At 37.3% G+C, this 25932-nt stretch overlaps 1 protein-coding gene across 2 annotated transcripts; it reads right to left on the reverse strand.

The window, feature by feature from the left end:
- Window positions 1–729: 729 nt before the first annotated feature.
- LOC115726343 (ABC transporter C family member 2) lies at window positions 730–25932 on the reverse strand. 2 transcript variants are annotated; one of them, XM_048275749.1, is made up of 29 exons: window positions 25889–25932; window positions 25681–25786; window positions 23637–24061; window positions 22680–22858; window positions 22334–22373; window positions 21562–21718; window positions 20128–20242; window positions 19966–20046; window positions 16466–16490; window positions 15604–15660; window positions 15184–15249; window positions 14839–14913; window positions 14150–14257; window positions 13883–14017; window positions 12034–12140; window positions 11858–11951; window positions 11062–11229; window positions 9704–9844; window positions 8931–9131; window positions 8585–8683; window positions 8308–8460; window positions 7328–7713; window positions 6454–6634; window positions 5864–6187; window positions 4226–4982; window positions 3977–4098; window positions 1985–2230; window positions 1460–1874; window positions 730–1173 (listed from the first exon to the last, which is right to left on the reverse strand). In XM_048275749.1, exons 3-29 carry the CDS (start codon window positions 23967–23969, stop codon window positions 1076–1078), a joined length of 4863 nt encoding a protein of 1620 aa, XP_048131706.1. In that variant the 5' UTR covers window positions 23970–24061; window positions 25681–25786; window positions 25889–25932; the 3' UTR covers window positions 730–1075. The 2 variants fall into 2 exon arrangements, 1 of the variants encoding a protein (XP_048131706.1); XR_007197753.1 differs by lacking the exons at window positions 25681–25786; window positions 25889–25932 and having other exon boundaries at window positions 730–978; window positions 1026–1173; window positions 23637–24090.

A 25932-nucleotide genomic window follows, 5' to 3' on the forward strand; every position in this document is an offset into this window, starting at 1 on the left:
CAAAACAGAGGTTTAATCCCCTAAAAAATCTTAAACTTCAAGTCCAATCTCAATTTTGCATTGAAGTTTTTTTTTTTTTGTCTAAAACAAGAACCCCAAATTTCAGGTATTGTCCCAATTTTGCCCCAATTTTTTTTTTTTGTCTAAGAACTATTCCTATATTTTAGGTCCAGTCCCAAATTTGCCTCAAAATTTTTTTGTTTGGTCCAAAAAAAAATTACCAACTTTCTAGTTCCAAATCTACCCCAAACGTTTTTCGTGTAAAAAATCACCAACTTTTAATCTAATCTTGGGATTGAACCTAAAGTTGAGGTTCCTTTTTAAATTAAAAAAGTTTGGAACTGGACTTAAAGTTGGGGTATTATTTAGAAAAAAAAAGTTCGGGTTAGAATTAAGACTGAACCTAAAGTTGAGATTTTTTTAGGGAATTAGGCCTCAACACAAAAGCCCCTTAATTGCTCCATCAGAACCAACAACCTCCATTGTAGCACACACAAACCACTACCTTCTCCACTGTCTTCACCACAAGTACTGCTGCTGCCGCTCCTCCAATTTCTCCACCGTCGTTGCTGCCTGTACAACTTTTTGGCAAAGTGATGGCGGCATTGCTAGATGGTTGTGGTGATGGTGGTGGAGATCGAGCAGAGGTGGTGGCTAGATGACGGTCATGGTGGTAACAGCGAAGGGTGGTGGAATAGAAATATGAAGGTGGCTTATGACAACGGAGCATGAAGAATGCAAGACCATATCTTTTATTGCCTTAATTTGACAAGACCAGAGCCACAACTACAAGAATCGGGCTGTTTCTCAGCCAACACCGAGTGAGAAAAAAATTCGGAAACAGAAGTACACTCCAATCCAGACGAAAACCGTGTCAAAATAGTTACAGTTCCGAGTACTTCAATTGTCTTCTTCGTATTTTCAAAGACCAGCAGTAGTTATGTTGATCCTAGGCCACAGTAACCTACAAAAGAAGAGGTCCGGGCGTTTTGCTGCCATGACCATCTCATAATTCAGGTCTTTTTTTGACAAATAGGCACTACTTGAAAATACAAGTACAGAGGCATGCTGTTCTCTACATCTCAACTTGGTCCCAGTCGAACCTTCCGTCTTCAAAACCGTATTCTGATCGGTGGAGTCTGTTTCTCGACAACCTGCTCATCATGGCAAGACCTAATTGCAGAAACATAGAAGAAAGATATTGTCAGGCCCTGATGAGCATAACAACGCAACCGCATATAAATTTGTGAAGTTATCATTTCTCTGCCATTGAGTAACTCATGGCTTTTCTCAGTGGCAGGATAATGTAAAAGCACAAAGGACTTTCAGCCATTTAATCACATTTAATCACATTTAAACAGATGCACTTGACATCTATTCTATGAAAAAAATATTGGATTTGTGCTTTCGTCCTACAAATAATGACAATTACTTTTGACAGTAAGACAAACGAGTTTACCTTCAACCATTCGATAGAGAGCCGACCACCAGCCCTCGCTAGAGATCTGATACTGATTTAGCGATTCCTCGATTATTTGATCATGCTTCCCTTCCAAAACTCCCCGCAGAGTTATGACCGCGTCCTTGGTCGCCTTCAGGATGTTGTTGTCATCCTCGATTTCCAACTTTTGAAGATCATTTTGCGAAGAAGTGAGACTGACAGCCAGAGCAAACTTAGCAGCATCGTTCCAACGTGATGAAGCGAGCCATCTCCTTTGTCCATCCAACCGCTTGTTCTCTTCTCTGTCAGATCTGCTTTCCTCAACTAACTTGCGTAAATACTGAGCATTAGCTTCCCCGGTACTTTGTACCATCTTAGAGAAGGCGCTTCCTTCTCTAGACAGCAATTCCTCAGGAGAATCATATTCCAAAACCTAAAATACGAGGAAGAAAAACGTATCGGTGAATTTCCAAAGCACGTAGTACTCTTAGATACAAGTTTGATGATATGAAATCACACACGATGGAAAGAGAATATTATTACCCGGCCAGAATCAAGGAGAAGGATCTGGTCGCAATCAATTATGGTATTTAGCCGATGAGCGATGATGAGCATTGTACATGATTTAAACTCCTCTCTGATAGTTTTCTGGATTAAAGCATCCGTTCTAACATCAACAGCTGCTGTTGCTTCATCGAGGACCAGTATCTTTGATCTTCGCAACAACGCTCGAGCAAGACTTAAAAGCTGCCTTTGTCCAACACTGAAATTCTCTCCAGCTTCTGAAACCTGGAAACGGTGTAAAAAATGTTGCTTCTAAGTAAAGTTGCACTTTTCTTGATCAGTAAAATCAAAATCTATAAATAATAATAAAAAAAAGTGGGTGAATGAGCTTTTTGGTTGAGTCACGTCATCACAAAACTCCAATTCCCTCCACTTCTCTTTTATTAATTATCCTTTACATTTCAACATCAACATCAACATCACCTTTATCCCAAACTAGTTGAGGTCGGCGGTTGATGAACCCAAAAATAAATAAAATAAAAGTAAGACCGATTGAGGGAAAAGAAATAATTATATAAAAATAAAAATAAATGTGTTTACATAGCCTGTCCCAAGCCAGGGTAAAGGAGGAGGGTTGCGTCGGGTGTAGCGAGCCGGTTGTAAAAGAGAGCTATTTTTATGAGATGAACCCTTCTATCCTTTACATTTATAAGATAAAAAAAAAAAAAGCTTAACAAATTCCACTTATATGCCCCATTAACGTTCCAATAAAACTTGATCAAACATAAATTATATAAACTATTATGGATGTAATGTGACATAATTTCATATAATAGTCAACAAAGCTAAAACCATCAAGAGAGAACATCTTTTTTGAGTTATAACAATGCTTTCCCAAATGATCATGGAGGTGATTGTCAAAAAAATTCTTCTAATGATATAACAATACAATATATAAATTCAGTTCCTTGTATGCATATGAGAGGCATTAGAAAGGCTTGATCATACAGCTTGCATTGAGAACCACTGAGAATTGAAAAGGCCAAATCACAACTTAGATATCTAACTTTAAAAGAAATTAGTGCACATAGGGTGGCTCTTCGTTTTCAATTGAATGCACATACCTAATTCTAGTAGGGTATTAGAGATTTACTACTTTTAGAGAGTCTATGATTGCTATAATTCTTTCTCGTCATTAGAGGTGATATATTATTTAATTTAGAAAGTATTTGCTATGGGATTGCATGATGCAATTCTTCTCTTAGGTGCAATGCTTAAGAAACCCCAGATGTGATGCTTAGGAAGCTTTTGGTGTGAAGCCTAACGATTTATTCTTTGTTGTGGAACTCATTGTCCTACGTCAGAAAGCGTGACATAAATCATTCTAAGGTCATGTGTCAAACAATGTTAGCAGACATGCTGGTAAAACAAAGAATTTTATCATATGGAAAATTTCAGGCAACAGAATGAACAAGGAAGTGGACATGGATATCTAGGAACAGGATAAAGTAAAACTGCAGATCCTCAACTATCTGCTTCAACCACAAAATGAAGAGACTAACATACAAATTACCTTGCCGCTAAATGGTGATATTTTACTACCAGCAAATTCTTAATATCCATGTTGATAGAAGCAGAAACATCAGGGTTGAAGAAGTAGTGGTATAAAAGAATGCCCGTAATGATTGCCGAGAAATCTGTGCATATCAAGATGCTATGCTTAATTCTAAGTACACTGTGCAGAGCTAATATCAATGTCAACCACTGTTGGTGCTCAGACTCAACATGAGTGTTCTCGTCACCTCAGATTTAATTCTCGAGTGAATAGGAGCTCCAAATCCCTATTATCTCGCTTCAGGGAAAGCCAATTTAAGGGAATCTACTCCATGAGGTAACTTTATCCACATGACGATGCACTTAAGTGGAATCAATTGCACATGTCTCTTTTTTTTAATTATTTTTTTTTATATGCTAGTTGATCAGTTGCAACAGCCAGAATCGTCAGAAAATGGGAAGAAACAAAATATGTACCTCCGCATCAAGGCCTAAAGAGTTTCTACGGATGACATCCTTCAAATGTGCCCTCTCCAAAGCCTCCCAAAGGTCAGCATCATTATGTTCATTGAAAGGATCAAGATTGAATCTCACGCTTCCTGGACAAAAAGGGAACAGATTCAGTAAGGAAGACTACCGAAATTATCAAAAAGAGGCTATTGCCATCCTGGTAAAGTGAACTCTATTATATTAAGATAAATTAACTATATATTATATACGGTTTACCTGAAAAGAGCACAGGTGACTGTGGTATTATACCGAGAACTTTGCGTAAATCCATCAGCCCAAACTTTCCAACGTCATAATCATCAATCAAGATTCTTCCTCTTTCTAGCTCAACAATCCTAAACAAAGCGTTAATCATGCTAGATTTCCCTGCACCAGTTCTTCCGACTATTCCAACCTTGGCGCTTGGATGAACAGAGAAAGATAGCCCATGCAGTACTGGAGGAAGTTCTGGGCGGTAACGTAGGACAACATCCTCAAACTTTATGGATCCAGATGATGGCCAACCCGGAGGTGGGCGGTTGTTCTCAACAATAGGTGGAGCCTCTGAACGCAAATCTACATATGTGCCTACCCTCTCAACAGCATTTAAACTATTCTCAGCAAGACTTGCAAGCCTCAGTACTCCAGTCAACAATCCTGTGATGTTTAAGGCATAACTAAGAAGGAGACCCATGGAGGATGCAAATGCCTGCTGATTCTCTGCTCTTCCATTTTGCATGACCGCAAATGTTGCTGTAAACCATATCATAAGGCCACCCAAAGTTTCGAGACGAATTGCAAGCCAACGGTTTCCACTCATGTTCACAAGAGTAAATCTAATGTTGTTGTCCATGGATTTTCCATTTATTTCGGCCATGCGTTCATAAGCTTTGTATGCACGGATAGTCGATAGACCATTCAGCGCTTCTCCAAATTGTGCATAAACAGGGGACCTTGTTATGGAATCTAAACGTTTCACTTCACGAGCTGTACTCTACATGAAAAGAACAGATGACTTTTATTGACAAGAAAAGAAAATATCGGTCTTAAATTACTATGCATAGCAGTGGAAGGCTGAAGATTTGAGATCAACGTGCAGCAACCTGAATGCTGACAAGTAATTCAGCGGTTATTCCAACCAAAGGCGTGGAAGAACTCAGAGTTGAAAAATAGCAACCAAGTACTTCTCCAACGAAAAATCTTGATTGGAAATACGATGTAAGCAATTTAAATTACTAAAGTGCTGATTTTTGTGAAATCATTGGTGGCAACATTTTCCAATCTTGAATTTACTAATCTATAATATTTTTTAAGTGCATATAGTTAATATTTGAGGTAGCTTGCCACAGCTTTCACATAAAAATGTCAAAACTTTAAGTCAGGAATCAGGATATCCAAAAGGTAGCAATTGCATGAGAATGATAAATAGCCACAGAAAGTGGAAAAGTATCCGACCTATATCAGTTTTTGCTTAAAAAAAAGAAAAAGCAACGACAAATCTGCAATTTTTAGCAACTGACGAGAGCCTGAAAAGGAAAGCAAAGAACTTGATCCATCTTTTTCTTTTGTGGCTTCATTGTGATTTTATTTACGCCGAAGAAAACCTAAAGATGAGGTCAAAGGAAGCAGTTATAAATTTCAAAAGCAAAATAGTAATGGCACTTTATAACATAACTTCCTGAATTTCTAATAGAACAGAGTTGGTTTTCTCTTCATTGAGTGCTATAATCCATTTCAATCTTTTGAAATTGTCAGACTACAATCAATTCATCATGGAAAATAATATAAGACATCATAAACAAAACTATGAAAAGTACTAAACGACAAAGTACCAGCTTCTATTACTCCATAAGCATAAGTGGGAAAACAACATACCTGATAGTACAAATAGGCTCCATAGAACAAGACCAGAAGTGGCATTATAGCCCACAGGGACATTGTACTCACAATCCCTATCAAAACAAATGTAGAAAGAAGCTGCGACACCATACCCAGAAACATATTAAGCATTTGGGCGACGAGGCGATCAATGTCTCCAAGATCCTTGGCAAACCGATTAATGATACGGCCAAGAGGATTCGTGTGAAAGAAAACCATTGGAGCTCTAAAGATAGAATTAAGCATAGCATCATGCAATCTTTTTGCTGCATACAGACTTGAAATGATCAACCAGTATGAATTTGCCAGAGCCACTAAAACCTGAAAATGAATTCTTGGATGGTCAGTATAGAGATTTCAGGAGATACTTTCTCGTTTTTCCTATAAACTAATGATCTTGTCAATGTAGTCCGTGCACCTATATGTCTACATAATAGCAGCAGGCAAACGAAGCAAACATATTTATTAAAAAATAAAAGTCCTCGTTCTTCATAATTACTAGAGAAAGTAGCATTTGCACATGGATTCCTGCAGAAAAGAAAAGTCTACCAAAATTGTCAATTAACTGTAACCATCTTGCATCATACCTGACCAAATGATAGCAGTGCATATATCAGATTGTAGAAGCCCGGGTTGTAACTCGCTTGGGTACCTTGATCTGTCCAATAACTCAACCATGTGCTGCTTGAAACTCTTAAAACTTCAGTAAGGATATAACATGAAAGGAGGATCATAACCACCCACATGCCTCCCAATGCATTTTTATATCTGAGAAGGAACACATGCAATATTAATTACGATACAAAAATAATATAAAATTGACAAAGATTGAGCAAAGATTATTTTCCAAAAATTCTCATAGATATTGTTGCTGTAAAGCCATCCAATCCTTAAGATGTTCCTAGCCTTATTGCTTTTCAACAAGAAATGTCAAGTACATAGATACTACCCTCATCTGTTTATTCTCCTTAATTCACATTTCCCAAACTTCCTCTCTCCATCTTAGCTCCCAGCCTACCTCTCTCATCTGAACAGGTCAATAAAAGTATAATAAGCTCTGTCATCCTCCATAGAATTGAGAGGCGTGCGTAAGAAAATATCAAGCTTGAGCTTCTACTAGCGGAACAGTTTCCTGCTATTTCAATTTTCTACCACATTCGTTACCAAAGAAGAAACATAGCTGGAAAAACATGAATAAGAAGACATCTTCCTCAAATTTCTTTGTGTCAAAACTTCCTAGAAATTTAATAGGATGTGAATTAGACTACCAAAGATCTCTAATATCATCAAGTTCCTCCTGCGATTGTAGCTAACTTGGTGGAAAAATACTATATACACTGGTACTTTGAAGCCCTTGGATATCAGAAGAATCAATTGGGCATAATTTTACTTATGATTAAGCCATAAACAGGAATTTGTACAACATTTTAGTTCTGGAGTACCTAAAGAACATATTATTACCTAGCCAAAACTTTCAGACTTACAACACCTGTTTCCCTTTCTTCCTGCTTAATAAGCACTGATTTGGTTTCCTTCTTGCTTGGGTTGCTTGAGTTGTTGGGTACATCATTAGCAACCCCATTTACAACAGGTTTTGACGAACTCTTCTCATCAACTGAATCACTATTTTCCTTCTCCTCCACATATTCCTCCATTTTACCCGCATTCTCCATCAACTTTTGAAATCGCTTGCCGCTGCGAGAGAGCTCGTCAAATGTTCCTTCCTCTTCCACCTTACCGTCATGTACCAGGATTATCCTATCCACTTGTGATAGAAAATGAAGCTGATTTGTGACAAGCACTCTGGTTTTCTTGCTTAGTTCTCCCTTGATGCACTTATCAAATACCTGGAGATGAACCATGGAGAATTAGCAAGAATAAACTAGATAGCATCTAGTGCATATACTGGACAAGCTAAAATCACACAAAGACAAAGCTAAGATATGGAACCAGGGAAAGTGGTAACAAAATCAGCATCCAAGTTGCAACACATCCTTATCTGTCAGCACATGCACTCGTATAATAATGGCCACACCTGGAGAGTACTCTTTTACTTCTCAATCATGAACTCTTTAGTTTTCAAAACTTCTGTACATCTACTACAGATAACTATCACGGATATGTTAATAAGTTGCAAAGAGAGGTTAAACAACCAAGATGCACTTTGGTAGATCACATGTATGCACGCAAGTTATGCTTGCATCTCAAAATCAGTTGCTTTACTAATTCAGGGGGTCAAAGACAGGTGAAAACAATTTTACAAATCTCAGGAAATTGCAAGACTACAAGACAAAGGATCTGATAACAGTAGCTGGAAGAGTACAACTATAAATGTTCAAGTCATTTTTGACAAGATAAAAGATCTACAGAAATTTTTTTTCAGCAAAACTAAAATTAGAAACAATGAATGGAGAGCAAACTTATCTAGGAGAATCAAGTACCTGTCGAGCAACATGTGCATCTAGAGCACTTAGTGGGTCATCAAATATGTAGACATCTGAATTTGAGTAAACAGCCCGTGCCATAGAAACTCTCTGCTTTTGTCCACCACTTATATTCACCCCTCTTTCACCTATCTCAGTTAGATCACCACCCTGGTAATGCTCATGTCAGAATGCTGAAGATTTTGGCAAAGAACATTGAACAGCATGGAATCGCTAACACAATGCAAGTCCAAAAGAACTACATTAAAGATACAATTATCAGAACTAAACTTACAGGTAGCAAGTCAAGGTCATGCCGCAATGCAGTCACATCTATTGCCTTCTCGTATCTTCTCGATTCAAAAGGAGATCCAAATAAAATGTTGTCACGTACCTGCAAGTGATCATTTATTTACATGTTGAATATAATGATTTCAAGGAATGAAAAAGCTTACAAGGTTTAGTTGGGTGCGAATAATACAAGAGGTCCACATTTATATTAATATTAGAGTGCAGAGAAGCACACTCCAGCAGTAAGAGTCATTATGTTCATATAACAAAGCGAATGTTCACAGGACAGTAATATAAGCAAAAAACAAAAAAAAATCATGAGAATGAAGTGCGAAAGCTTTAATACTCACAGTTGCATTAAAAATCCACGAAACCTGAGGAACATAAGCAACTGTTCCTCTAGTAACCACATTTGCATCTCCAATTGCGGGAAGCTCCCCAAGCATTGCTGATATCAAGGATGTCTTTCCTTCTCCAGTACTACCAACAATCGCAACCAAATTGCCTACTGGAACATCCAAGTTTATATCTGACAGCGTGGGCCTCTCTGCCTGAAGTACAAGAGCAAGCACTTCAGAGGTGTATCTAAGCAATTGCAAAGATACAGACAATTGCATTTGCAAGAGTATTTTGCCTTTCGCATTAGATATACACTACGGAGTACATGGCAAGGAAAGTTGCCAATTGCTATAGATTGCCTCTGGCTATAAAAACATCCTACTGTACATATTGGCAAGCAGAAAATGGTAGTCTCTCGCTTATTTGAGGAGCATGTTACAAATGCTAAGGAGTGAGCATGTAAAAGAATATCCATGAAATGTATGAGAACACAAAAATAGTTAAGCAATTAAGTTAAGACAGATCTCAGCTCTTTTTCATTATGTCTCCTCTTCTATAATCAATGTCTTCAATTTATCTATATGTTTGCTTTCTCCAGGAAACAGCTAATCAATATGGAGTGAAAAACTGCATATCTAAGGCTCAAAGCACAAAGCGCTTTGTACAATAGTATCCTAACATTTGCATGCACACGGTTCTGCCATCTGCAAGGGCCAATTGTTATAAAAGCCATGCTTGTACTCGTGTGCATGCACACACTGGAACTTCAAGTTAAAAACAAGACCTTCGCATCCCAAGAAAAGTTTCCATTCTTGATGGTTATCGCTGGCAGTCCGGGATCAACAGGTGGATTAGGCAAAAGAATTCTTTCCTCAGCTAACAGAAGCTCCTCCAGTCGCTTCAAGGATACATTTGCATTTACAGTCTGCTCATGTACAACAGCATTAGAAGCTTGAAAAAAATAATGGAAACATTAAGAGCTGGTTAATCATGTATTGCATCTGGCAGAAGACACTATCAGCGACAACAATGAAGTGCTAGACATAAAAGACAATGTACAAACTACATAAAAATAAATTGCAAGAACAATAAAAAAGGGAGAAATCGAAATGAAACTCAACAATCATACATTTTACTCTTTTTTACCATCAAATTTCTCTTGCATTAAAGACTTTTATTCCCTCAGTATTATGACACACAAGTAATGAGAAGGGGTTCATGGACGAAAATGAAATCAATACTAAATGCTTCCAGAAAATTAAGTGGACCAAGATTTTCGGGCACCGGATCATGCCACTGAATTCTTGTACTTTGCATCACAGTTAGCAGTTACACGTACCAATGATTCCCACCTCCTCATCAATACCACCACCATAATAATCAACTAGTGGTACCGTCGCCACCCATTACGACCAATCATTGCCATTGCCATATTAAAACTTTAGTTGTTACTAGAAAATCCAAATATACTCAAAACACTTTAAAGATGCATCATCAATTTTCTGACAGAATGAAAATCTTTTCCAAGCTAAAGACAGTTGACTAGAAACAACCCAAACCCTAGAGCAAACTGGGACAAGATCAATTAAGGAGAAAACTCACCCATAGAACTCATATACTTGTCAATGAATATGTTTTCTTCAAATAGGGTAATTATACAGATAGAATGAGAAATCAACTCAACATTTCATCAAATAATCACATGTATGAACCATTTTCAGACAATGTCGAGGCACAAGGATTTCCCATCTCTTCAAAGCACATATAAGTTAGAATTACATCACATAAACGCACCCAAGCAATAAATAAGAGATTTGAGCAAGCAGCAATTTTCGAAAGAATGATTCAAGCAATTAAAACTCCAAGCACAGAGAACTTCTTAAACTGAATGAAGGGAACCTGAGAAAAGAAGGAAAATATGAGCTGCCATCCTCTTCGTAAGACACAATAAACGAGAACGTGTTTCTCTTAACTTTTTCTAGCAGAGAGCATGTAAAAGATAGAAGACAACTTTAATATCACACAGGTTGTAAGCACTCAAAAGTCAAAACACCTATATCAGAGACATCAATACTTTATATGCCCACTGCAAAATAGCAGCAAAGACTAGAGTAGTTTCGTAAAAACAGAACTTCAAAATACCTGAGTTATTATATTGGGGAGCATGAACAGTGGGAACCGGAGAACAGCAAAGAGAGAAAGAGATGTAAATGCCCTTGCTGGTGTCAGATCTCCGCCAAGCAAAGTGAACATTCCAAAAGAAATAACAGTCACCACAACTGGAATGCTATTCAGTATGAACATGTTTAACTGTGGAATAAGACAGACATATCAGTACTTAAAATGCCAACCTACGGTCATCAAAGTTCTACCAATAATAAACCATTGTCACAGTGTTTTAAAACAGAGCTGGGCACCAATTAAGAAACTCTTCTTAGTAATCATGATATTCACTTAGTTTTCTAATCCAAGCAAAAAAAATTGTCAGCTTTTTTAATCACCAAGAAGGAAGCTGAGCAAAGTTAGCCCCATCCTAATTTGTGTTTTCATTTAGGCTTAGTGTAATTGCTTGCATTTTTGAGCAACCAGATTATCTCCCACTATTTTCAGGCTCCAACAGTCTGCTGTCCTTGTAACAACTGGTAAAATCTATTAGCTGTCCTCAGGGTGTAGTCCATAAGAAAATCTAGGCATAACAGCACACTTTCCCTTCACTTCCAGTCAATCCAAATTTGTGGAAAGAGAAGTGAAAGCCATGCTCAGACATCAAGAATGTTGCTTTCCTTCCTGGAGTTGATACATGACACAGTTTAAACTAAACCATGCTATAAGATACAAAACAGTGGGATTTGACCTCTTTAAAGATACAGACATCAATCTCCATGCTCCAAGTCGTAAATAGCGTTCGTATAACAGAAATTAGATTATAGCACTATACCGCTCCTAATGTTTGAGCCTTTCGGAACCATGACAATTCATCAGCCCGAACGCTTTGAACTTTGGCTTGGAAACTACTCTCCCATGCATAACATCTGAAGCATAATGAGCCCCAAAAAAGTGTCAAATGCTTAATTTTCAAGATGATCGAAAAGTGTTCTAAAGATGAAATCATACTTCACAGTGTCCATTGCAGCCAAAATTTCATTCATGAGGCCAATTCTCTTGTCTGTTCGTTGCAGCCCCTCCTTGGATAATTTCTGCATTCTGCTTATAACAACAGTCTGTTTCAAGTAAAATTTAAAGAAGTTATTAGATGAAGGAATTTACTGAGACAGTGAGGCTAATTGACAGGTTGCAGAACCATAAAGTGCATTTATTACTGACATTCTTAAGTAAAATTATTTAAAAAATAAAATGAATCAATGTTAATATACTAAGACCAAGGACATCACCTAAATTTTCAGTTTACTAGACATGCACTTTATTTGATATATCTGCATATTTTTATGCAACACATAAAAGATGTTAAAGGAAAAGGATAATAGAATATAGAAAATTTTTTGTCCCGTAATCCCTCTCAAACTCATTTTCAGCATGACAGTAGCATTCCAAGACACCTCAAATGAAGAGAATTCCCTGCATTTTCATCAATGTACTCCAGTGCTTCTAAAGATGGCAAATCACATACGTTGAACAGGAAGCGTCTCTTTTTACCACAGGAGCTAATAAAGTGTCCGCTTTCTGTGCAAGTAGACAGGGATAAATTCATTAACAAAAAATTGCTCATTTAATATCTGTTGGTAATGTTATTACTTCTCACACATGAAGCAAAAGCTGCAGGGTTTCCACCTTTATCCCCACTATCAGGTTTAGGAAAGTGACCATCTCTTCTCACTCTTCAATCTAATCATCGAACTGTGTAAACCAAAAAAAATTAAAAAAATATATCTCAAATAGAGATCAAGAACCCATTTCCTACCAGCTTAAGCTTTAGGAAAAGCAGATGGTCAACATGGTATTAGATAACAAGCCAAGGCTTCAACTTGTGGCACTCCATCCGCCAGTCATTCTACATTTTTATTGTCAATAGGGCTCTAGTCTCCAATGTGTCCAGATGTTGTGTTTCACACAAAAGGTCTGGCTTAAATATGAGGGGACTGTTTAAAAATTGTTCGATATACGTTGTGAGCCCTTTTCCTAAGGGCATATGCTTTCAAGAAAGAAAGTTGTTCACAACAAATTAATCACCCAAATTATGGTTTGCAAACATTATTTGGCATAGATCTAGAAGGCAAATTGGCCTCAGTGCACTTCATAGAGTATAAATGATGATCCCAGCAGAGGAATTTGCAACTTCACCTTCTAATCATGCATTCTTCATCCTAATTTGAACCACGTGACTTCCCAACCAGAACTAGGGTGAAGTGTACCATACAGAACAAATTGCCTATCATAGTGTTCAAGAAAGCTATATCACAAGCACATGTTAACTTTATCCATGTACTTTATCCAAAATAACCAGCTACACGCATTTAAGATGTTGTGCATCATCCTTTCATAACACCAGAGGAAACATGACAAATCAGAGACAAGACTTTTGACCTTGTTCAGTGACCAGAATTATCACTTAGCATTACAACAGAGAAAGTAAACTTATTCAAGGGTCAATGCATCATCCACTTGTAGTTCCTTAAAAGGTCATGGTGCATTTTCAACAAAGTATCATTCGAAACAATGGAGAGTGGTTTATTTATTCTAGATATTTTAGCCATCTCAATCACGTTGAAAAGAAAAACACTATCACTATAACCACCTGCGCTGAACATGCTTAATATGTCAGTTTAAAAGGATAATAAGATATACAAGAAATAGGAGACAGGTTTCACTTGATGTACGATCAACATTAACCTTTGTTGCACCATTAGTGTTATTACCTAGTATGCTGCAGATTTAACTCATATACAGGCAAAAATCAGGTTAACAGAAGTTAATATAAAATAAAGAAAATAAAAAACTGGTGTACCTGTATTGGGAATAAAAGAACAAGCATGAGAGCACCGAGCAGTGAAGCAACCCCAAGTTGCCGGTAGAGAAGTACCATTGCTACAATTATACGAAACGGAGCTGACCACAGAGTATGGAGGGATTGACACACTTGCTGTTGGAAAAAGCAACAACTTTAAGAAATAGCAACTACAACTTCCACATAAAACTACTAAATCAAAATGAAACTCAGCTATGACTAGCTACATGTACAGTATCTTTACTCGCAAATGACTATGAAACGTGCCTGAAGTGCTTCAGCATCAGTGGTCATCAAGTTGGTGATTTTTCCAGATGCAAACTTTTTTCGAGCCTCATGAGTTAGCCTCAAGGATTTGCGGAAGACAGCAGCAACCTTCAAACAGTGAGTCAGCAACATAGGAAAACAATGATGAAGCTTCGGCACAAGCAGGTTTATAAAAAGAAATAAAAAAAAAACAAAGAGAAGAATTTATCTAAGTATGCTACATGGGAAAATCAGTCCACGCACAAAACAGGGCCACAATTCAAAAAAATAGTCCGCACAAGGAGCAGTTTGATTGCTGTTATATAGGGATTCAATTATGATATCATTAGTCCATGTTCTTTAGAGAAATAGATCATACGAGAAGCTGCACATTCAGAGGGAAGATATCTTAAATTTTAATTAACAACGGAATTTTAGGGTCACTGACACCATACTCTTAAATTTCAACTGAAGCTATGTGTAACTACAGATGCAATTCATTAAGTACATACTCCGACAAAAGCCCGTGCGCTGTCGTATATGCAGTCGTCTTTCAAATGTGAATGCAGGAGAAGAAAAAAGAAACAAAGGGGATGTCTAAAAACAGAACTTAATAGAAAAAAATTAGATTGAAGAATAGAAAAATTTTGAATGAGAAGAATATCAGTTCCTACTTTAGTAACAGCTAGGAGAAAGGGAAGGAAATTTACCAAAGTAGATCTCATGCGGTAACCAACACGCATGACATTTTGAAAATACTGAGCTTCACACAACACGCCCCCCACCTGGACCAGATCATTCAAAATCAGAACTCTCATATTCAAGGATATAAATAAAATTTCATTGTTCATTACATCAATAGCATAATGATTAACCTCAGATAAACGACATGACAATCTAAGCCAAAAAAAACTAGCAATTGCAAGTTAGAATACTACCATGTGCAACGTGGAAAATAAAATACTAGAAGCAAATCAACTAAATTTGAAGCACTTAATGAGACAAACAATCAATTGGTACTTGATAGTAATAGAAGAGGAGAATTAATGTCATACCACGCCAACAAATATTAGAAATGCGTATATGTAACCTATCCAAGCTGGATCCCCACGTTGCATAGACTGCAGATAATTCATCGAACACAATGAGAAATTTCACAAAAAACATAATACTACATTACCTGCATATGATGGAAAGACAAGTCACACGCTATCTATAAGGTTCTATAAAAGCCCAGTTTAAACTAGGAAAAGTAAAGTCAATCAAAAGGCATTAAAAGAAATGGCCCAACAAGAAGCAACCACCTTCTGGTTTCACCAAAGAGTACAAAACTGGTGGGTAATAATAACATACTGAATTTCTATTTCGCTATGTCAGTCAATTGTGTGCATGTGTCTGTTCACAACACACCCACAGATTCCTCTTCGGGGCATCTAAAAAGAATGCTACAAAAATCCTCAAAGATTAAAACTAACCTGTAGAAGGCTGTTCAGGATTAGTGGCCCCACAAATTGTGAAACATCATTCCCAATCTATACATGAATTAACAGATCCCAACAAATTATTAGCAATAGATATAAGTAATAACAACTTAGTGACTATCTATAGGACAAAAGATTGTACAAAACTGAAAATTCAGAACAAAGATTAGCCTTTAGCATCAGGCAGCAGCAAGTATAAGGACAAAAATGTAGCTCTCTAATAAAGAGCAGGGAATGTTTCACGAAGAATAAAATATATGAATAACATTCTCGCAACAATGATTGTTTGTGTCATCTAGAAAAATTAATCAATGGAAAATATTTTCATGATCAACAACAATTTAGACCCAAACTGTTTTGTTAACTATGAAACTACATTTTCATAGTTCATTTATGTGAGCTATTCAAGCAATCACTTTTAGGAAAACATTTTGTGAAATATTCCTTTCTGTGAAACAAGCGCACCCTTGATTGTGATGGTTCATTTGTTTTCGCTTTTATTTTGTGGGATTTTTTGCCAAACTTCTAAAATGATATTCCAGGTTAAATTTATGTAAAATCCATGCACTAATTTACTTGTCAACACTTGTATCTTTGGAAAGGTTTCAAGTACTTCATGTTAAATAAAAGTTAAAGTGCATGAGCCACAAAATCTAAAAAAGGCAAAATAAATAACTAAAAGACATCCCAAACTATCATACAAGAACTAGTGTAAAGACATATTATGACGTGGGACAAAGATTTTCAACTCTATTTCGACCAATTATTATGCATGCAAATTGGAGTTCCATAAAAGCCAGCCTATCAAATGCAAATATAACATCTAAGTATAATGCCAAGTGTATTAGTTCCATACCTTCCAGAATCCACCCCACCAGAACCTACAAAATGAAGAAAAATGCAGTAAGAATAGTATTCACCAGCCAAGTATTAGTCAAAAGAAGGAATCGACAATAGATAACTACAAACATGATGCCACAGAAGGATGCTTCGTAGGAAAAGGATATTTCTTCACTCTCTTCTAGAACACATAAAAGATAAAAAAGAAAGCATTCACAAGCATAGATACTGGCATCATAGCAGCATAGCCTGACTCCTGGCTCTTTAAAAGCTGCAAATCCCTGTAATTCACAGCTTCTACTAATTTGAAAGAATGACTTCGATACAGAGTAAATCATGCAAGACAATTGTTTTTCTTGATTTCTAAAAGACCTGGAAATGCAGTAGCTGACAATCTCACAAGTTCCTGCTGCCAAAAGCACCAAATATTGTTCATATCTCTCATAACAGCATCACTCCCAGCATATTTCAGCTATTTCTACTTAATAACCGCACTTGTATACATATATAGTATGGGATGAAACAGTTGTCTGACCGTGTTCCCCCACCAGAATGTTTAGGCTTCTATATAATTATCTTTACACCAAGCTTTCATCTATAAGTCAACTACCACAGAGGTCGGTTTAGAGACAACCATTCTCAGAAAGGCCATTTATGACCTTGCTAAATAGCTTTACATTTCTCAGCCTGCAGTTTCTCTCTAAGAATTCTAATTAGAGTTCTCCATCTGATTGATGTCCACTCAGAGAATTGACTGAAACTTTGGACATGAGGTTACAAATAAAGACAGCCAAAAACTCTTTATTTTTTTACAGGGAAGGGTACTGAAACTCTTTGATGTATCAGTTAGGAAAGAACTGGGAAAGCCTGTCCTCAAGGCATAAAAAGTTGTTGCTGTTGTCATGAATGTAGTATGCATCTTAAGTGTCTTGGGCCTAGCTCAGTTTCAAAACATTGCCACGTAGACATGAATGATAAGAAAAGGAAAAACCCCTAGCATGGAGGCCTATACAGGAGGACCCAATGTCCTTATTGTTAGCATACAAAAATATTTGACTGACAGCAACAAACAAAAAACAACCGGCTTTGCATATTGATCTTCTGAAAAGTATATTCAATCCCCTGAAAAATAATTCGATTTGTCTAATGACATACACTCCACATGGATAGGATAACCAAAAGCCAGAATTTGCCCAAATGGAAATACTCCCTGCAACTGTCTCAAGCAAGTCATCAACTGCTTTATTTTGCCAAAGTTGAACCATGATTATCTGATAATTCACACACGGCCAGCACTAAAGATGCTAATATTACCTTTGGAAGTTACACAAAAACTTATGATTTCCCTAGAAAGAAGCATCGCCAACCACAGACGTAATTTACCTAGGCCAATATTTTCCTCAATCCAAAATTTCTTCCAACCGTGCATTAGATTGGTATGCTACAAGTAATAGGTATCAGCACATGCAAACTCAACTAAAATTAAATTAAAGTGATGTCCATCTCGTAACCCCCCAATCAAAGGAGCCATGGTTGCATGAAGTTTCCTCCAACCAAGGATGAAGGAAAACACGGCCCGTTCAACTCTTTCTCAGGTCGTCCATGGTTAGATATTTTCCCATGTTACAGACCAAAGGAATAAGGTACTCTGTGCTGCACAAGTCCAAATCTCTTCGTAATGGAAGAAACCTCAATCCATTTATGCACCTTTCCTAGAAAGATTATAGTAACTCGTAACCTCGATAATCAGGTTCTCCTTCAACTTATACACATCGTTTATCATCTAATTACTAACTAAGTCCCACAAAAGAGCTGAAACAGAACACAAACTGTCTCTCACAATTTTACCAGCTTACAAGTATTCAATGCTTCAGGGGAATTTATGAGTGAAGTCTTATTTTAAGCAGCTAGGAGAGATCCAATAACCAATAAGTGTGCTCATCTATCAACCTCAACACTCTTGCAATGACGCGTCAGATTAACGTCTGTCAAAGGAAGCCAGTCATTACACTGTGTTTGGGAAAAGTTTTAGTGGGTAAAGAATATCTAAGTGTAAAAAAATGATGTGGAGACGAGAGAAAATTATTTTACTTATCATTGTTTGGAAAGGTGGAAAGTAGAGGTGAAGAAGTGGTTAAATAACATTTTATTACGATTGGAAAGAGAGAGAAGATCTTTCTCAAAAAAAAAAAAAAAAAGAAAGAGAGAGAAGATGAGTGGAAATTGCTTTGAAGGATTTTTGACCTTCAAGTCATCTACTATATCTATTTTCAGAATAAAGAAGGGCTGCTCAAATATTAACTCCATAGGTTTTCTTGATCATTTGGTGAAGAATAAGATGAGTAGGGCCCACAGACATCTTCTCCCTGAAATTTCAATGAGTACCCACATTCCTCAAAAGTTCTCCTAATAGGGTGATCTAAATCTTTCTTTAGGTTTTCTTTCTACTCCTATTCTTTACCTCCTTCCCAAACTAAGTGTTAGAGATGAATTTTGATAGACTTAGCCAAAAAAACCCTCCAAACTCCTGTTATAAAAAAGGTTGGATTCTAAGTATTTCGATGCTTCAAGTACATTAAAATGTGAAGCCTCATTTTAAGGAGCCATGAGAGATTCAGAAACCACAAGGACTATTGAACCTCTTAGCTATCAAGACGAGTAGTTCATTTCATCTATTCATATCCAACTTCAGGTCTCAAGGACAGATTCAGCCCTTACAGAAAAATTTCGAGACACAGAGCCAAACAAACTCAATCTCCAGTAACGAATTATTGCTCTCACCAACATACTACACCAACACAACCCTACAAACTTTTTGTGGTTTATGGCTAAACTCCAAATTTTGGTAGATGAAAACAAATATCTAATTCCAAACCAACCAAATCGGTTAGGAGAATGCCCTTACTCAGATTATACTTACAGTTTGTCAAAGCTTTCCTATTTGAATATCTAACCAACAAACACATGGCCACCATTACATGCATGTCCTTAATAATTGACCCACATAAATGCATTGTCATCCTATGTCAATAGCATTCTAAGTAGTATGACACAAAGACAAACAGCTTTTGAGAACTACTCCATTGTGGAAATATACGACATAACTATACTATTTATTTAGCACTCAAATTAAATTTTGAGAGATGAATTCAAAAATATAAATAGTTGGTACTAATGCAATAAATTCAGAACAGTTGGCATATTCCCCCATGTAGTGCCGCGGTTACAACTTTCATTTAACCAGCTAATACTTTGGTGGAATTATGGAAAGTACCTGTTACAGGAGTGCTACAGAGATTTGTTCAATTTCATCAGTTTACATTTTTAGTAATTCAAGCAATGGTCTGTAATTCTTTGTTTCTCTTGTCTAAAAGTTCAAGTGATATGATTTATAGGACTTGTTTTCTTTTCCAAATAATTAAATCACTTATTTTGCCACAGGCAGAGTCAACATTTAAGGACCTGATGTGGATAGTGCACACAATGACAGAATATACACAGAACCTCTGAGCTTACCTTCCCCCCAAACTCCTATTCAAAGGTCTTACAAGCCATGGTTTGCGCCTCCGGGATTCCTCTGCCCAATACCTCTGGAACCTAAAAAAATTAGCAGACTTTAACTGGGACATCATACAGATCATAAAGATTGCAACAATTTAGAACTGGGAGGATGCATACTTGCTGTTCAGTGTTTCTGTTTGATCCCATGTGTCTAATTTCCAGATATCCTTCTCAGTTAGAGGTTTTCGATAGCCTAGCTTCATGAGTGGACCCATCCATGAAAAAAGTATTTCTAGAAATTCACAGGAGAGCAACATGGATTGTATTCAAACATGTGAAGGTCCTCAAATATATTCTTGAGAAGATACATAGTATATAAGATCTCTCTGAAGTATTAGAAAGGAGGATAGACCCAACCGAAATGGCTAAGTAATAAGGTATTGAAGGACTGATTAATACAAACAGAATGATATTTCTGACCCACATTGTCCATACTTTTCATAGAAGGGAACAACAGCAACAACTTGGACGTACAAAGAGGATAACTGCCAATTAACCAATTTATGAAAATATAATATACTTTACACGCTGCCAAAGTTCAGTGCTCTTCCTTATGATAATAATCTTTTCTTCCTCTGAAAACAGTACCCCATGTATAAGAGGAAGTGCAAAGCAATTGGAAACCAGTTTCAACAAAGTCAGTAAATAAGTTTTAACTCGATCTGTTTTGATGTTGTACAGGGATCATGGATATGCAGATAGGTCCACTTTCGACCTCGATGCTGATGCAAGGTATCTTAAGAATGTTGGAATCAAAGATAGTCCTTAGCAGACCACGACAGGTTTATCACTGCAAACATGGACAACCTACTAAGCATATGATTTTGTCAGAAAATGTGACATTTAATATGGAACCGCACCTTCATTCGTCAACTTGAGCTTTTAGATAAATTAGTAGTGGTTTCAGTCTCTACACAAATTAGAGGAATAAAACTCTTGTTTTAATCTCTCAAGGCCCCTGATTTGCCTTTCCCATCATAAGTTTTAACTCGATCTGTTTTGATGTTGTACAGGGATCATGGATATGCAGATAGGTCCACTTTCAACCTCGATGCTGATGCAAGGTATCTTAAGAATGTTGGAATCAAAGATAGTCCTTAGCAGACCATGACAGGTTTATCACTGCAAACATGGACAACCTACTAAGTATACGATTTTCTCAGAAAATGTGACATTTAATATGGAACCGCACCTTCATTCGTCAACTTGAGCTTTTAGATAAATTAGTAGTGGTTTCAGTCTCTACACAAATTAGAGCAATAAAACTCTTGTTTTAATCTCTCAAGGCCCCTGATTTGCCTTTCCCATCATAATCAATCATGCCTTATTCTTAGACCAATCCCAACCTACCACAAGGGAGAGTCTTAAAGCATTTGAATCAGACACCAGGCCTTCATGTGAAGGCTAAAGCTCCTAATAAGTTGGTACACGCTTTACAACATACAGATATAGCTCCCAATCCTTATGAGAATAACTAACTTTTAGCAGCAACATGCAACTTGACATCGCAAGCTTGATATATGATAGGCATGCCAGGGAACGTATACATACTGGAAAATATATTGACATGCCTCTCTGGACATATCTGCTCTGATCCAGGAAGTTCTTCATATTCAGCTTCTTGGACTGATTCAGTCCGCACAGGGGTATAGCCAGGATAAGGATCCAAAGTTGGCATAGAAAACACCATCAGTATCCCAAACAAAAGCTACACCAGAAAACCGACACCACATGATTAGCCAAAGTAGACATTTATTGAGCATCGAGATTTATATAGGTACTATACAAGTATTTTCTTTCCATTCTTTCACAGACATATACAGAAGGTAGTAATTAGCCATGCCATCCTAATGACACAAAATTCAGATATATGAACTTTGGCAACATCAACAACTGATTTCAATAATAATTATGGTCAGCTCATACTTCCATCATTTTCTGAGATTATAAAAAAGTGTAACATTATAGAACATAAACAGTCTCCTCCCTACTAGTTTAAGCTGAAAAACTAATGAACACGCCCCTCATAAACCTGAACTAGACTTTCACTCATACAACACACACTGACAAAATTTTTTCTTCGCTTGATATCACTAAAGCAAGAATAACATCATTCTCAGAAGAAGCAAAACCCATAAATACATTTTTGGGCACCAACCATATAGTTTAAGCTATATCTAACATCAGGCATTTAACAATACGTAGCTCTCTCCCTGTGCCTTATGGTGAAGAATTATTGTTTCTTGTCAGAGAAAGATGCCACATTTTCAGCATCAACCTAAAAAGTGAGTGACAGGAATTAGGAAGTAGCCAACCGACATACCTGAACAGCAACCTCACTGATGTACAAATACAGTACAGAACTGCATAACAACAACAAGCACATGCTTCAGTGTGCTATAACAGATTAGGAGAGTGCTGTAATATTTTTGCAGCATATTATGGTACTCAAGTTACAAATTTGCTAGCAAGGCCTCACAAGGTAACACATACATGTCCCAAGGTACATGTCAGCTAGAAATCTAAAGAAACAAAAAATGTCGGCCTGTTCTTTGATGATGTACGGACTGCCATGTGGGAGGAAATTTGATGCTCTAAGGAGAAGAACTGCGCAACTAAAACAAAGAACAAGTACTGTACACTCAAAAGAAGGCGTGCAAAGTTCAAACCTGTTGTAGAAATCCTTCATAGAGAAAATAAGGTTGAATATCACAGCATCCCCTATCAAGGCGTAAATGACTCCAAACCTCACAAACCAGCGAAATTCAATGATATAGACTTTAGTTTCCAAACCAATCATGACCAGCATGGAGCACCAAGTAAGCGCTTGAATCACTAGGGAGACAATCTGGAGGAGAAGGATCAGCATTAAATGTTAAGCATACAAAAGTAAGTCTACCAAATAAAGTAAGCTATAGGCGTTTTGATAAGAACTCGGTGTTTTTAATTATCTATGAAAATCTATTAAGCATAGTCATTGACAACGAATATTAGCAGCTAGAAGTAGGAAGCTGTAAAATATGTAGGTTCCAACAACTAACTTGGACAAATAAACTTAGAACCAGTTTGAAAGAATATATGTGGGTATTGGCTAGTCAACTTTAGCTCAAGAAGATCCTATGCAGTTATCCATCTCTCTTTCTTGACAAGCACCATTTCAACTTTCCTTAAAATAACATAAATTCATCATATGGACCTATTGCTCATCTAAAATTAGAACCCATTACCATCTTATACAAAGGAAATTAAAAGGAAAAATGTGATAAAATTTATGATAATACTCAAGGATGTAGAGCATGCCATAAGGCAAGGAACAGTGAGAAACATCAAGACTAAGCTATTAAAGTTGTTTGTCCAGTAGAAGAAACCAATTTGAAATCAATATCGCCCACTACAGAAGATAAAATAGAGGACATGAAAGGATATGAAGAGCATCTTAGAAGTGTAGTTCCACTCCTAATTTTATCAAATTCTAACTCCTAAACTTTCTCCCGCGCTAGAGTACAGAACAGTAGCAGAAGTTATCAAATGCCCATTGATACACTTCTTGTCAAAATGCCATGCAATTTATCAAATTCTAACTCCTAAACTTTCTCCAAAACTTTCTCCTGTGCTAGAGTACCCACCTCAAATGGTGCTAGGCCTTTGTGTCCATCTAAGTCGAACACTGAAATTCCCATAATCAGTCTGAATAATGGTTCCGCAGTACAGTAGGTAGCCAGCACCCCCAAAAGATAATTGTACAACTTGGACCTCAAGCAGAATCTCTTCACTTCGAAGTCCTTCTTCGTCCGCCATACTCGATACAAGCAGAGGCCAAGAAGGACCAGATGAGAAACAGTCAACACCAGAGAGTCGAGTGCACATGGAGTGTACACGCCAAAGGCATTTTGGACAACCTTCCCCCACACCCCGTAAGCCACTGGCTGACAGTACCAAACAATTGGCTCGAAAGCCATCGTTGCTCCCTCTATCAAGATTCTTTACTTCAAGAGCACAATCATTCACTTTTCAATCATGATAAATCTGCTTCTCGAGCCAGGAATGAATCTGCCACCGTTCAACGTAAGCCTACTCCTGCAAACACATCAAATATCTAACCATACAGATACAAGGTATTAAATCACATAGAAGGAGAATGAAGCATTGAAGCACTGTGCACAGATGGAAAAGGACTTAAACGCTTTTCACTAGTATATGATCATTTTACCGGGAATCCATCCAAGAAATTATCTTCACAAACAAAAATTAAAAGCTGCTTCACTTCGCAATATCATCAACAGTAGAAACGGATAAAACAATCCAGCCATTGCAGACATTCCAAAACGTTCATAAGACAAATTTTTTTCCCCATAAGCAATCATTCATTTCAGCCAAGTAAAATGCAATCAGAAAGAGGAATTATGGAAAGTATATTACCAGAAGAATAAGTAGAGCAAAAAAAGTTTACTGACTAAACAAGAATCCTCAGAAAAACTCAATGATGATGATTTAATAGAATGATTATAACAAACTCAAAGAAGTAAATGAATTAAGCTTTAAAATTATCAAAGCTTTTGATTTTCAGTTTTTCAGAGAAGCAACAGCAGCAAACTACCCTCGAAAATTGGGAAGGAAAAAGTAAAACCACTCAAAAAGGCAGCCCGATATTCTCTCTCTCTCTCTCTCTCTCTCTCTCTCTCTCTCTCTATGTGACACAAAAGTTTAAAAAGCTAAAAAAAAGATCGTGCGCAATCTTGAATGACCAGATACAGGACAGGGAACAATTGCCCAGAACGAACAAGAACACGAAACTAGCAGTACGATGAAAACACAAAAGCAACAGTTTTTACGGAAAGCCAACAGCTTCCAAGTGGAAATTTGAAGAGAAATGATCAACAGCCCATTTTGGCAGAAAAAAACAAATGAAGATATAGTATACTTTCACTGAATAACAGATTAAGCTTAACAAATCCTCAGAGAAGCTATGATCATAAGAAACGGAAAGAACTAAATTAATTCGGCTTTAATTTACAAAAAGCTTTTGATTCTCACTTATTCATAGAAGCTAAAGCGGCGACTCACCCACGCAAAATGGAAGCAAAAAGTTAGAACCACTCAAAAAGGCAACCCAATCTTGGCTTTCTCTCTCTGTCTCGCGCGCGCACAAATGTCAGAAAAGCTGAAAAGAATCGTATGCAATCTCCATTGACCAAACCAGGAGAAGGAACAGTTACCCAGAACGAACCAGAACACGAAGCTACCAGGCCCGATGAAAACCCAGAAGCAAGAATTTTCAAAGAAAGCCAACAGGTCGGCTCTGGAACAACATCATTGCGTCGAATTAGAAATTTGAAGAGAAAAATGTTCGACAGCCCATTTCGCAAAAACAAGATCTCATCATGAGAAAACCAACCACCCATCCCCGAGGTAACCAAGAAATAAGAAAAAGTCCACAGCTTCACGCGTTGACTCAGCAAAAAAGGAAAAAAAACGCAAAGAAGGAGTAAAACGAGAAACAGAGCTCACGAGATGGGTGTTGCTGCGAGCTCAACACGAACGAGAGCTTCACACTTGAGAAGACCCACAAGGAAAAAAAACGACGATTTCGACGATTTCGACGATTTCGACGATGAAGAGATTGAAGAAGAGAGAAGAGGGTGTTCTCAGAGGGAGAGAGGATCAGAACCTTGTCTCGCTAAATTGCAGCGCAATGCGATTGATTGGAGAACATGGAGAATCCGTCCTCTGCACCGAGAGCTTTCAATGCATCACAACTTCCATTAACTCTCTCTCTCTCCGTCCTCTGCACCGAGAGCTTTCAATGCATCACAACTTCCATTAACTCTCCCTCTCTCTCTCTCTCTGTCTCTCTCTCTCTCTCTCTATATCTACGAACTGCTGTGGCTGTGGAGAAATCAGAGAAGAACAACGAGGGCAAGA

This window comes from Rhodamnia argentea, chromosome 3 (assembly GCF_020921035.1).
Source record: "Rhodamnia argentea isolate NSW1041297 chromosome 3, ASM2092103v1, whole genome shotgun sequence".
Classification (NCBI taxonomy): domain Eukaryota; kingdom Viridiplantae; phylum Streptophyta; class Magnoliopsida; order Myrtales; family Myrtaceae; genus Rhodamnia; species Rhodamnia argentea.